The sequence below is a fragment of the Charadrius vociferus genome, unplaced genomic scaffold, assembly GCF_000708025.1.
Source record: "Charadrius vociferus isolate BGI_N301 unplaced genomic scaffold, ASM70802v2 scaffold1, whole genome shotgun sequence".
Lineage (NCBI taxonomy): Eukaryota > Metazoa > Chordata > Aves > Charadriiformes > Charadriidae > Charadrius > Charadrius vociferus.
The window spans coordinates 4,392,858-4,407,262 of record NW_009647680.1 but is presented as its reverse complement, the minus strand read 5'-3'; the positions used below and the strand labels follow the sequence as shown (position 1 = coordinate 4,407,262).

The following is a 14,405-nucleotide window of genomic DNA, read 5'->3' as shown; positions in this document are numbered from 1 at the left end:
TAATCTTGAATACTTGTGCTTCCCAGAGCCAGCCTCACACCCTTAAGCAAGGAGGTTCTTTCCTGGACTGATCTGAAAAGTTGTCGCACTGTAAATCCTTCTAACTCCTTATTCCTTCTCTTCACCGCTTTAAAAAAAAAAAATCACCAATAAATCTAGTTATGAACTGTTTGAGAAGAGACCTTTTATTTGCTTATCTGTACAGCTCCCATTGCAGAAAAATCTTGGTCCCTGTCTGGGCACTCCCACAGCACAAATAATAAATGTTAATTACCTGCTGTTAGAATGGGGAGTGATCCGAGTAATTTTACATTTAAGATGACTTGGAATCACTGCTTTTTGTAACAATGTGCTCAAACTTTTGAAAATGAAGTATTTTCCTGGCTGCCGAGGATACAAGGGGTTCCACCTTGCAGATCCTCTGCTCAACTAGAGAGGTCTCAAAATGTTCCCTGAAGCTGTGACAATATTTGATGGGGTCTCTACACTCATTCTTCACCCCAAGAAGAATTTCTCCTTTTTCCAAGATATTAAATATAGTCCTAGCTGCTTGTTCTGATTCTCCCTCCTCATCTTTAGCTCCCTCCTCTGTCAGCTACCTTCTATCAAGCTTCCGCCACTAACTACACCAGTCACCCAACTTATTTCCAGATAGCAGTTAACTTGTACCTCAATTTCTATCATTTCACTGTCTCACTTCCTCTACTCTCAACTGCCCTGAACCTTGCTTCGGGTTTTTGGAAAGCCCTTTCCCACAGGCTGCCAATTCTAGTAAATGTCTTGGGTTTGACAGGTCTAGAACCCCATTTATTGCTGTCCACACCGCTTCCTTTGGACCTTGCCCTAAACGCTCCCAAGTTGGGATTTTTGCATTTGATCTAAGCAATAGTGAAAGACAGATGACCTCAGAAAGGACCTTTACCTGCTTGCGAAGCACTACAGCTCCGGCTTGTGCCTACCCCTCCGTACCCAAACGTTGCTCCCTTCTAAAGCCTTGCACCAAAAATGTCTTTGCTTATTTATTCTTTTTAAGAGCTGAAGCCTGATTCCCGTGTAACAGTTTAGATGGCTCTGAAGTCAAACCAACCCTTAAATAAACCAGCTGAAGCAAGATGACTGCTTTTTTGTTGTGTTTCTTTTTCTAGAAGTTGGATCATTTAGGAATTTGGGTTTAATATTATGCAGAATCCCTGTTTGAAACCGATGATTTTCCACTGACTCATCTGTACAACAACAGCTTTGAAGATGTTGCTCATCCTACTACAGGGCTTATGTAAGTCCTCCCTCCTGACTACTGGATAAGCAAACCCAGGGTATATTAACACAAATAACACATCTCAACCTAGCTGAGATACAACAAATGGAGCATGCAAACCCAGCATCAAAATGTTTTGTCTGGAGAGTGATGATGAGAAGCAGCAAACCTTCTCATTCAGTTTTGCAACAGACTTACCAGTAGCAAAAAGCAGTTTCCTCGGGTCCTGAAAAACAGACAGGCCAAAAAAAAGAAGTCAATAAATACGATTTTATATCCATATGAATAACGCAATAATAATAAGTAGGTCATAAAGCTCATGTGCTCCATGGCATAAGCACTCCCTAAATCTGGATGCAGGAATGGATTTGGTATTTGGTAGCAGTTTACACTGACTGCAATTCAACATAAACTAAACCTTTAACCTTTGCACTCCCTCAATGAAAACAGTTCTGATCTATTATGAAAAATTAGGATCCAGACAATTTTACAATTAGTTATTATTTGAAAGCCTAACTTTACTCAGTTACCTCACACCTTTGGGAGGACAGAGGGGAGCAGAAGAGAAAGATTTTGAATTTAAATGAAAGACCAGCGGCGAGCATTTTACAGCCAATTACATCACCAAGAGATTTGCACTGGACTGCAGTGAAGCGGGACTGAACACAAAGGAGCTGATAATACAAGGCCAGATGTTCCTGTGTCCTTCACCACATGTGAAAGGAAGATGGGGATATGTCAATCTCACAGGAAACTGCCTCACCCCCGCTGAGTCCTACGCCTCCTGAGGTTTTGTCTTCACTGCAGAGAAAAACTTTTTTTTTTTTTTTAACTTGATGCAGTGAGGGGAGGTGAGCAGCTTTCATACGGGAGAAACGAAGCATCTCTCTCCCCAACCTTGTCTGCATCCAAACATGAGCACCCATGTGCAGAAGATGACAGTGGCATCCAGACCGGCCACCATAGTTAAAAAACACGTTTAAGTGGAATTCAAGCACAAAGGTTCAAAGAGCTACCAGAGCACCTAAAATCCATGAGATTTTGACCCCAGAGTTACTGAAAACTTGTTATTATCTCCATTTCCTATTGCAAAACTCCTAAGGCTGCTTACTACAGGCTGCCACGCACACCCTGGCACGTTCTTGCCTGAGGCAAACTCCTGCTCATGTTCCTGATGAGGTTAAGTGTGTTAAACCACTCCTAACACATGCAGACACTTGAGTTCAATCCAGAACCTCAGCACAATAGTTGGTGTTGGCATGTCTGTCTGCCATAGAATAGCTCGGTGATTAGATCATCCACCCAGGGAGTGGAAGACCTTGGTTGTTGGTCCTTATGAGGCTGGGCTGAGTCAAACTCTCCTTTTCCAGGAAAGGATGCAGCTGGGATAGGGTCATTCTAAATCTTTCCCAATGAAGCTGGTAGAAAAGAAGACTTGAGACTAGAACGAATATAAACAAATGAGAACTTGATTGTAGCCCAAAGAAGAAAGAGTCTTGGACTCTGGTCTTACTCCTAAAATCTGCAAACATCTCTCCAGCGCCAAATGCACAAGCAAGCACCTGGAGGAGGGACTAGGACTTTGGTACGCCTTCAAGAGATCCGCACCGCAGTCACAAGTCATGCAAACAAAGTATTTCATAACTAGAAATCAGCTTCCAGCCCAGTTCACGCAGATAACTAATCCCACTCTTAGCATATATACCCCAGTTCCCACTGCAGTTTAAAAATGCAAAATCACTCTCGAATCTCACTATCTTCAAATCCCCAGTATATGTCACATAGCACTATAGTCTAAATACTGCAAATGCAGAATGTATTTTCCCAAAACAGGAACAGAGAGAAGCAGAAGGTGACTAGAATAGACTATTTCAGTTGGAAGAGACCTACAACGACCATCTAGTCCAACTGCCTGACCAATTGAGGGCTGACCAAAAGTTAAAGCATGTTGTGGAGAAGCAGAACAGGGTGTAAGGTAAAAGGCCTAGATGACAGCATTCTCCACCTCACAATCCAGAAGTCTGAATCCTGCTGGCTTAAACAAAGTGCTTAACACATGCTTTGTCCAGAGAAAGAAATAAAATCCACAGCAATCCACATGGTAGTGAGTTTTCAGAGCACAAAATCAGCAGCGCTATAGAGATCATAGGATGGATCACACAATGGAACTGGATATACAAATAATCACATATTTAAAGCATATACTTAAAAAGCAAAATATAAAAGGACAGCTGGCTCACCTCGCCACGATAGTTTGCTGCATTTAGTGACAGAAAGTCTTCATTGTAGTTCTCAGAGAAGTTAAGAGCATTCACCAGATGAGCAGCAACGTGTAAGACTGAAAAAAAAAATAAAAATAAAGCTGAGATCCGTAAACAAGAGGTAGATGTTCCTCTGAAGTAAAGTGGCTACCCAGATGTCAAACCATAACCACATAACCTGCATGAGATGCATCGGGGATTAAGGAATTATTTTTCTAATGCAAATCAGGTTATAGATATTCATGGCAGAAAGCCATATGATTTTAAGATATTTTTTTTTAACACTAGTGCAATCATTTCCATACTGCAATGCCTCAGCTGGGAGACAACATTCAAAAGCGTCCACCAAAGAACGTTTCCTCTTCAGTGAAAGGGGTATTTGCCTCCGCAGCTCTCTCTTCTGCAGATAAGCCTGTGGCATCCTGCTTCTCCACTCAAATTCCTCAGGCATAATTGAAGGTCACTTACAATGGCAGATTTTGACCTGATCTCATATACGTGTCCTTTTAGAAAGTGGAATTTTAAGGAAAGGTTCAGTATTAGAATGTAAGCCCGTGTTTAAAGGAAAAACAAACCAAAACCCCCACATATATGAGAAAGCATTCACAATTTAAGGCACGGAAGCACAGAGCAAGACTACCCCCAAATGTACTGGATAAGAAAAACCACAAAATACCGCTTTCATGCATTTTCCAAACAAGCTGCTGCTCAGCACAGTAAGATCTCACCTGAAAAGATGCATATTGTAGCACCACACGTCACGTGAAAAGTTTTACTTTTATCTAGCAGCCTTCTGGTTTTCCTGCTGGCAACCTAATAAGAGAAGAATTCAAGCAATCTCTCTTCTAAAACAAAGCAAAGGAAAAAAATACTAACAGCAACTGAGGTGATTTAATAGCACCTTCATCTTTTACTAAGTTTAACACATTCGCAAGCACAGTACCTAAATTAAAAAATTGCAGGATTATGTCAAGGACCCAATTTCGTAGTCTTAATGAAGAAATTACAGTTGGATCAGTATTACATAGAGGTCAAGAACACATAAAGTAATGTCCCTTCTGGCCTTAAAATTTAGGAATTCCAGCACTAATTCTTGTAGGCGTCACTGACTCTTTAGTGAGCAGTATTAGAGGGAAAGGTATATTTGCCTATGCATATAAATTTATAGGCACTGTCACATGAGGAACAGAGCTCATAGGCTCAATTTTCAACCATCTAGAAAACATGGATGTTCCTCAAAGCATTCCTTATGTTCTGTCAAAGCAACTGACAAACCACAAACAAGCTAAACTATTGTTTACTGAACACTGGTACAGAAAACAAACCCTCATAGCTTTGCCAGAACATTTTTTTCCTCTCATGATAACGATTATATCAGCTTCGGTATTTTTATTTAGAATTCTGTCATCTCCAGTAGGACACTTGCGGTCATGCAGAGACAAAGTTCTTTTTGCTCTGTTGAATTCTACCAGGAAGCAGCACAGAGGAGAGAGATGTCTTTAATATTAGAGTCGGGAAAGGAGGAGACTTCATCTGGTTACGGTTCCACAGCAAGCCCCTGTGCTTCAAAAATGCCTCCAAGAAACCCTCCTCACAACAGGTCCGGTCGAACCAGACAATGCCAGCCAAGGCACCATCTTCAAAGGGGTCATGACTCTAGGCTGAATGACACTCACACCACGTAGGCACATACTGCACAATGAACAGGGATACACCAGATTTTTTCTTATTATTTTTAGACTAAACAGAGACAGGGCCCTCTTCTTCTCAACTGCTGCATTCTGAGGACAGTACTTACCTTCTGCGATCCTCGCAGGAAGGCCAAGAGAACACGGCACATGGGCAGAAGGACCAGGCAGCAGTTGAGATTGAGGACAGATGCTGAAGCTCTGCTAACACACAATCCTAGCTGAACAAATATAGCAAGAGTTAGATTACAGGGGGAAAAGGCACTCTAACGGTTCAGCTGTCAGTATTCAAGCTCCTTTCTTTGCTGTGAACCCGAATGGTTCCCATACTCTCTTACCTCATCAGGATAGCGGAGTTTCCTGATGTTTGACATGCACTGGGAAAACTACTGTACACACAGCCTGCTGTCCTGTTCTCTAGGGGAAACAGCTCTCACCCTCGCATCAAAAACTTACTCAAAATTAATCTTGTCAGCAATAATGTCAGCAAATGACAACTTTCTGCTGAAAGAACCAATATCCCCACCAGTGCTCAAAGCCACGCGGAACAAAACATATATGAGACAACAATAAGCATCCACTGAAAAACCACCTGAAAGCTAGAACAGACATAATTAAATAAGAAAGAGGGATAAATACTATGAAGACACTAGACTACCACTTAAGTGAAGTGTAATGATTTTCTGGTAAATGAGCCAGAAAAAGATGTAAAAAAAATATTGATTTAATTAAACTGAAATGATAACATTGTTTCAAGGACTGTCATGGAATTGTCACAGAACTCCTCATCCACTCACACTACACAGTGCCGTACTTGGACCTAAAGAAAGTAGGTTTTCCTCATTTTAACTACTCAATAGCTGAGAACTGTAATGAAATCTAATTTCACTAATGCTTTCACTGGTATATTTGGAACTCACATAATTAGAACAAAAACACTTGTCAAATAAATGAACAAAGCACATATTAATGTCATAACCCTGTATTTTTTTAATCTTATTATATTCTCATTCATTTATGATTTTTAAAGAAGTTAGCAAGGTGTCATTGTTCTCCTAGTCATTAGGTTGAATTACCATTTTACTAGCTTACATAAAAGATGCTTTTAGACTGTCAACAGATTTCTGGAAGGATATTTCTTACAATGTTCCCTAAACCCTAAGTTTTTCAACTCCTGAAGAAATTAATTAAAAACTATTATAATATTATAAGATAACGCAACTACAGAGGTATGTGAATTATTTGAACAGGTAAAAATTCTCTAACAAAAATTACTAAAGATTTATTCCTTTTTCAAAATGAAACGTTATGTTAAAAAAAAAGAACATCTGATATTTCTCAGTCAAAAAAATTTTCATCAGTGAAACATATTCACATCTTTCTTTTCAAGAAGAAGAAAGAAAATTGGAGAGAAACAAAGAGGTTTTATTTATTTGGATTTTTTTTAAACAAAAATTATTAGAAAAGCCTTGTAATTTCAAAATTTGTAATTGCTATTAGTTGTCTTTTATGGACTTATCTTCCCATCGCAGAAATGGATGAATACAGGAACTAGTAAAAATAAAGTAAACAAAATAAGTGGACTTCAGCATGTCTAGCAAGATCACAAGCACAACGGCATGACAGGAGCTTCTCAGTACCGTAAAGCAGCAGAACTGCCTGCTCTCTCAGTCAGTAGCACCCACGTACCCCACCTTCTCTGCAGTCCCTCTGGGCCCAATACCAGTAGACAACCAGAAGGTAAAGATGTTTAGTTTACCCGGAGGATCAAGCTTTCCACCTAAGTCCCACTTCTCTTACGGCTACTTTACATTATTTAGTTAGACCTGAGTGCCAGGGACCTCCTCACCAGACACTGTCCGCTTCCACAGGACAAAGCAGTCATAGCGGTACCTTCTCTCAAAAGTTGGTCATAAGAGCAATTACTCCCAAAAATGTGCTCTACCTTGTTCTCTGTCACATAAATATGGGATCCCTGGCAAACATTCCTGGAGCAGATCTCACACAACTTACACTGAGAGGGACACTTACAACAGAGGCACCTCTAACCTACTGAATTACAGAAAATAAGACTAGAATGAAGCACATCACCTAGTTCTTTTCCACTCTCCAGACCTCCTCCACTCTTTCTTCCAATGCAATGTCAGTCCTTTGTTCCCCTTACATAAAACCTCCCTTGCTTCTATTTCACCTGTTACTTCACACTCTGTTCACGTGCACAATGAGAGATTATTCTTGCTACTTTTCCCTCACAAATCATGTTCTTCAGACTTTAGATCATCCTCTCCTCTCTCCTCTGGACTCTCCCAACTGGTCCAGAGCCCAACCGCAATGACTACAACTGGGCACCAGCTACAATGGCCACAACCTCAGCGACTGAGCTGAGATTTTATTGAATGCTGATGCCACTTTCCACCTCAAAGTATGATTTTAAAAAAAAAGTGAACAAACCCAATAACTATTTCTCTATACTTGCCCACAGTTGCTTAAAGTGACTGTAGAACATCGTAAATATTTTTGGACTATCAGATAAAATGGCAATACCCTTGAAATTATTAGACTTAATGGCAAGTAAAATGTCTTTATAATGTGTCGTTTGCATATACAAGTCTGTCTCAATTTTCACTAATTATTATTCCTCTAAAGAGAAGATAAAAATGAGCTATACACCTCATAAAAGTAATAACTTGAAAAACATGGTCATTAAATGCATATAAGCATTTTTATTAGAGCTTGCTGATGTGCTACAGTATTTCAGTGATTAAATGAGCATGATTTGAAAAACACAAGAATTATGTAGAACTAATGTTATACAAACCCAGAAGTAAACAGAACCATTTTTGTAGCTCTTGACTAACACCCAAAAGCTGACAAAAGTTGCAATACAAAGAATAAGTAAAGCAATTTCAAAATTGCAATAACTTCTATTATATGACCTATATGATACAACATTAGTTTCTCAAGAGTTTGTTTTCTTTGAGTTTAAACATAAACCAGGCATGATATCAGTTATCCAAGACTTCCTTTATCAGGCACAGCTATTCTTCTTGCAAAACTTTAACAAAACAGTCTAGTTTGCAACAGTTTAGAATAAGTTCTACACTGTGTAGTATTAAGTACCTGAAATAATTTATTCTAAGAAATAAGTAAAATGCTAAACAACTTCAAAATACAAACCAGCTATGATGAGTAGAAAAAGCTACCCTACTAACCTTGCTTTGTGTTTTTCCATGCCACTATTTAACAATTAGCAGATATTCATTCATAATGTAATTACTATGGAAGAATGCCCTTATATTAATTCTAATTCAATGCTATCAGCATCTGTGAAAAGAAAAAATAAAGAAAAAAAAAAAAGGAGGAGGAAACAACTTCTCCAGATACAAATAGTTTCACCAATGGTTCATTTAAGGTTTTATTCTGAAGAACCAAAGTTGGGCAATGTTTGCTGCAATAAGCCCATGACCAGTTTGAAAACAATGGTAAATTAATACATTTAGTAATGCTTACAATAACAATTCATTCAAGACCCAGAAAAATAACAGAGTACTAAGTTTGCTCTTAACATATATCCAAAGGCTAAAAATAACCCCATGAAACTAATTCTTTCCAAATGATTTCCAAGTGGTGTCTTTCTTGACTTCCTTTGCATTGCCTGGGTGGCATAGTAACAAATTAACATAGCGTATTGTTGGATTTTTAAACAATAGCAGAATAAAAGAACATTTTTGCTACAAGGCAACTCGCTGGTTTTAGAAGGGAATATATATCCTTATTATTTAGCTAATGAGAGAAACATAATCCTCTTTTCTTCCTAAGATTATCATTGTCTTAAAAAAAAAAAAGATGTTATTTCATGTTAGTAACATACTAAATTGCTGTAGGATCAAAAAGAGAGAAAACACACCCCCAAAATCTCTGCTGGACACTCTCTTTCATCCACGTTTGCTGATATCAAATCCAAGCATTTGACAACATCCTTCTGCACTCTGCCTATCCAGAGCCACACATGCTGTCATCTCATTTCATGCAGGGGCAGAGAGGCCTTGAAAACCTAAAAAATTAATCAAATTCACAGGGGAGGTCCGTGGCAAGGACAGTAGGGAACTGGACCCACTACGAACTCAAAGCTGGTATTCTAAAAACTAGGCTAGACTTCTTCTCCAGGCAAGGAGAAGGCTCCAGAGATGCAGCGGGAATGTAAGTTCTCCAGCTGTCCCCAGCCTGATGGATGGTCCCACAGAAATCAGGATGGACTCCTGGCTACGCTCATACAATGTACAAAGTAGAACAGAAAAGCAGAGAGTCAGTTCTCATTGGACATTCTGTGTGCTGCAGGAGAAATGAGCTTCTCTATCGCTAGGCAAATTATTTCAGTATTAAGTTGAGGGCTAAAATAATTGACTGTGTATCACAGAATTCCCCAAAGTTTGTCAGTTATAAATACAGAGATGACCGTTACCTGCAACTGCTGCACACAGAAATCTAATATTCAATCTATGGTTGCAAAAGGTATTGGGGAGAAAAATACAGGAAGACTTCAACAAATATTGTCCTATCTCACCTTTTAAGCTCATCTTGTGGAAAAAAAATTGAAGAATTGAATTGCGTATATATACACACACACACACAGAGCTTCCATAGCAACATAAACCTATTATTAAACATTTTTGCTACATGTAGCACCCTAAAGAGCAAATCCCAAACAGCCTGGTAACAAGACAATTAAATAGCAAAACCATGATTTAAGGAAAACGAAGGGTCAAGAGACACAGCTCCCTTCAACGCTTAGGTGGGGCGGGGGGGAAGCAGGCTGCAGGAGGGCTGCACAAGGATCAACGAAAGCAAAATTTGGCCTCCATTAGCAAAATCTTTATCATTACGATGAAGTAGCAAGGAGAGACATGCAAGTTGCTGGAACATATTCCAATCAGTAAATAAAGATGACCCAAAGGTGATGCGCGGTTACTGCGCAGTACGGCAGCAACTGCATGGAGAAAGCAGTGAGGCAGCACTTTTCCTTTTCGGTCCCCTTTTCAGTTATTCAATCTTTTCCCAAAGAGACCCTTTTGAGAATGCTTTTTCTTCACTTGGGTGTGAAACCCAGAAGCTTATCTCTTGCGTTAACAGCCATTTGACTACATTAGAGTTATTTGAGCAGGGACTAGAGAAGCAATAGGAAAAGAGAAACCTTTTATGCCGTGACAAAATGAGCCTAATGCTCTTTCTATTCACAGGGAACTCAAGCAACAAGAAACAGGTATTTCATTTAATGCTGTTAAAAGCACGATTTGAGTTCTCCAATAAGATCAGTACTGAATTTAGGCCTGAATTTGTTGGTCAGATGCAAGCAAACCTGTTGGAAAAAAATACAGCCAAGCTAACGTGAAGGGAGAAATCATGAAGTCTTCAAGGAAATTAATCATTTGGACAACTTCTCCGACTGAGAACCTCTAATAATGGAGATTTTGGAGTCACGTCAAGTAATCTATGAATCTTCCTTTCTGTAATTCACACATACTACATCCCATAGTATCTACCATGAGCGTGGAGAAGAAAATCTTCTTTTTCTTTTTGTCACAATCTTTTATATGAAATCAGTGCCTGTTGTACGCCTCACAGACTTCTGCTCTTTAGGCAAAATAATGCCATAGGTTTGCATTTATTAAATTGTGAAAAACAGATTTATTTTTTTATCTGACTCATGTTCCTGAACCAGTGACAAGGAATCCATTCATGTAGTAAGACTCTGATCTGCAGTGTTACAAGCAATTAAGCATCCAAAAGGGCGGCTAATCAAGGCAAAAGTACAGGGAAGGGGTTTACATCCACTAGGTTCTGGTTAACTTAGACCAAAAGAATCACATAATCACAGAATTATTCTGGTCGGAAGGGACCTTGGGATGCCTCTGTTCCAAGGTCCAACTCCAAGCAGGTTCAACACCAAACTCAGACCGAATTTCCTCAGGGTTTTGTCCAATTAGTTTTTGAAAACCTCCAAGGACAGAGGTTCCACGCTGAAGAGTTTATGGTGGTCTCATCAATAGGACTGAAACTGAGCAAAGTGGTAATGTTTGACACAACATAACTTGAATAGACAGATTAACCTTCTCCTAGCACATCACTGTCATTGACTTATTTATTCTCTTTGCACTTCCAGGACACCACCACGCTATTATCGCCTTTTTACAGGTATAGAATTAAGGATCTGAAAGACTGACATTGAAAGATGGAGTGAGAGTTAGATACCTAGATAATTTTAATATCCTGTGCTAAGTATGAAGACTGCAGAGGATGCAATCGACAAAGAATAAATCTGTCTTCTTCTGCAGAAGGCTAAAGGAAAGTGAACCACTTCAGTGACCACTGAAGGAAAGAATTCTTTCACTTCAGAAAGAAAAGAATAGCATGAAAACATGGCAGAGTTGAATATATTCGGATATTCACTCCAGGATTTCATTTCATATCACAATCTGATTTACCACAGCAGCTCTTCTTGTTCTCCATCCTGTTACTCGGAAAACAATAAAATTACCTGTGGTAAATCTTTGAGTGCTGCAAGTGCAGAAGTTCTTAAGGAGATTTTAGGCTATTGTAGTGTATAAAAAGAGAAAAATTCTCCTCAGCAGACCTCACTGAAACACAAGATAATATCTTTTTTTTTAATTCAAAAAAAATACCATTACCTTTTGCCGTTTTTTTGTTAACTGGCCAGAAAAAGGAACGAATTTTTATGAAAGTATCCATTAAAAAGTTCATCCTCTTAAGACAAAAAAAAAACAACAACCAACTGTTGAACTACCAATGAAGAATTTTCATATAAATCTCAAAATTTTCAAACATCAAGAACTGTCACACAGAGACACTGCAAGCCACTCACCCGCGTATGGAACAGAGAGGAGACTGGTTGTGCAGCTGGGCCATGCGGTGGACAGTGGCTACACAAGTCTAATATTAAATAAGAGGAGCAAAAATGCCTGTGGAAGGGGACAGCGGCTGTAGCGTGGCTGTGCTAACTCTGTCTCCTGAAGAGACGAAAAGTGCGTTCAGTTTTCCCGACGCCTGCCAAACAATCCGTACGATTTATACACATATTGAAGAGACGGGAGAAAGCTAACTTTGGCATCTTAGAATGGTGTTTCTACGATATTTAGTCAAACTGTAAAAAGTAAATTGTGAACAAGTTTTACAGTCTTTAATGCTTTCAAAATGTTTAAAATTGTTTCAGAGTTTTGGTCAAAAGTACCTTTTAGACTAAGCTTTTTGCTTTCTTCCTCATTTTAAAAAGTTTCTAAGCTTCTTTGGTATTTTTTCCCACAGCTGCAGACACAACTCAAACGCGCGGCCTCCTACAACCTCTCACTCCTGACCAAGACAATGAATCTGTTGCTTGAATCAACTCACGGGTTCTGAACACACATTACATTACTTTATATGTGTCTTTCATTTTGAAGTATAAGAAAACCAAAAAAAAAGGCCAGGTGATGAGCTGGTACAAGGCAGATGAGTCTTCTGAATTGAGAGGAACTTTGCTGATTGATACCAGCTGACAATCTGACCCAACATGTTGACCCAAGAATAATCACTTTATAAACAACCCACTTGCTCTGCCAGGAACAAACACACTTTTCAAATGGATGCGCTGAGCTGCAACACTATTAGAGATTATAGTAAAATTCAACATGTTTTCATGGTTTTTTTCTGTTATAAAGTCACCATCATGAATTATTTCAGTATGTTTATTCCCTTCTTTTCGCACTGCCTTTGCTAAGATTCATTTCCTAACACATCTGGGTCAGCTATAAGAAGACAAAAAGAGAAAAGTATATCAGGTCAATTGACTTTCAAGCAAGTTCACAAAAGCTTATGGAGCTGGCTAGCTCTGGTAATGATATCAACCATCCAAAAAAACATCTCCTGGTTCTACCAAAGATAAAACTCAGAGGCTCTACAGCGGGTTGGGATGTGCATCATCTGTGCTTTTGCCCCATGTGAACTTTCCATTAAAATCCATTCCCGAGTATGAAACGGTGTTACAAAGCATCATGTTATTCATCCACTTTTTCCTGGATTCTCAAATTGTGAGCAACCCTAGAGCACCTTCCAGAAAACTCTTAACCCTTAATTTATCCCTTTGGATAGAGGTCATTTCAAACAACTTCAACAGCGTAGCTGTGGATAACTTCACAAGACAGACCCGTATCTCACATCCCCAAATTATCTTTTTTGGATTCTTCTGGTGGTGGTGGTGGATATTACCCTTGCTAAATCAAAATACTAAGATCTTCATTAAACCATTCAGATTCCAAGGATTTGTTGTTAGAAAAAAACCCTAAAACTATATAGAATACAATGATTTACACAGAACACGGGAACTACAAGGATGACAAAGACCTAAAAGAACTAAGACGTATTGATAGAATTCCTCCAGCAAATATGTATCACAATAACTGGATTAGAAAGGATTGGCCAGCACGAACCTATAAGCTTGGCTAACATTTTGATGACAAAATGCCGAGCTCCGGTCATCTCTTGAGCATGTTTGTGTTCCTGTGAGCCTGTCTGCAGCTGGGAATATCGGGAGGGAGGAAAGGAGGGGGAAGGATAGCAGTCCCACACTTGTCTGGCTCTTTTTCTTCTCAACACTGTTCACTTTCTACTCCTAAACAACTGTCAACAGTATCCCAGTAATTTCCTACTCGATCTTTGCAGTGGTAACAGGCAGTTGGTGTCATCCTTGATTAGCAAATGCATTTTGTCCCTTTCCCATCTCCCAGCATCCCAATTTCCAGGGCAAAAAGTAATGTCCGGGTCACTCACCCCTAACATCTGATGCAAATAATAATACTGCAGCCCTTGATAGTAGAGCAGGAAAGTTTTCCAGAAGAGCCATACATTGAGGCAGAGCCAGAAAAACTAAAATGAAACAGAAACAAGAGATTGTAAGTGAAAGTTACATGTGCAAACTTTTCAGTTAATTTCATTCATAAAACTCGTCTGCATGTAGTTTCGTAAACATATGGAATGGGAGAAAAAAACTTCGAGCGTTTAGCATAAAGTATTTTAAAGTATTAGAAGGAATAGCCCCTATGTGAGAAACTTTCACTTGCAATGAACTTCACAAAACGTTACCTTTGTGACTTTAAACCTACTGCGAGCTGGCAAAACCCCCCCGCGTACAACAGCTGCTCGACTCTTTAG

General features: G+C 39.2%; 1 protein-coding gene across 2 annotated transcripts in view; it reads right to left on the bottom strand.

The window, feature by feature from the left end:
• The window catches only part of NOX4 (NADPH oxidase 4), a 106,691-nt gene extending 92,583 nt beyond the window's left edge, over positions 1 to 14,108 (bottom strand). For both annotated transcript variants that reach the window (XM_009881185.1, XM_009881186.1), the window contains exons 1-5: positions 14,025 to 14,108; positions 5,315 to 5,425; positions 4,245 to 4,329; positions 3,496 to 3,593; positions 1,454 to 1,481 (exon numbers count right to left, since the gene is read on the bottom strand). In XM_009881185.1, coding sequence (XP_009879487.1) covers positions 1,454 to 1,481; positions 3,496 to 3,593; positions 4,245 to 4,329; positions 5,315 to 5,425; positions 14,025 to 14,033 — 331 coding nt within the window. In that variant the 5' untranslated portion in view covers positions 14,034 to 14,108. The remainder of the gene's footprint in view (positions 1 to 1,453; positions 1,482 to 3,495; positions 3,594 to 4,244; positions 4,330 to 5,314; positions 5,426 to 14,024) is intronic.
• Between the last annotated feature and the right edge of the window lie 297 nt (positions 14,109 to 14,405).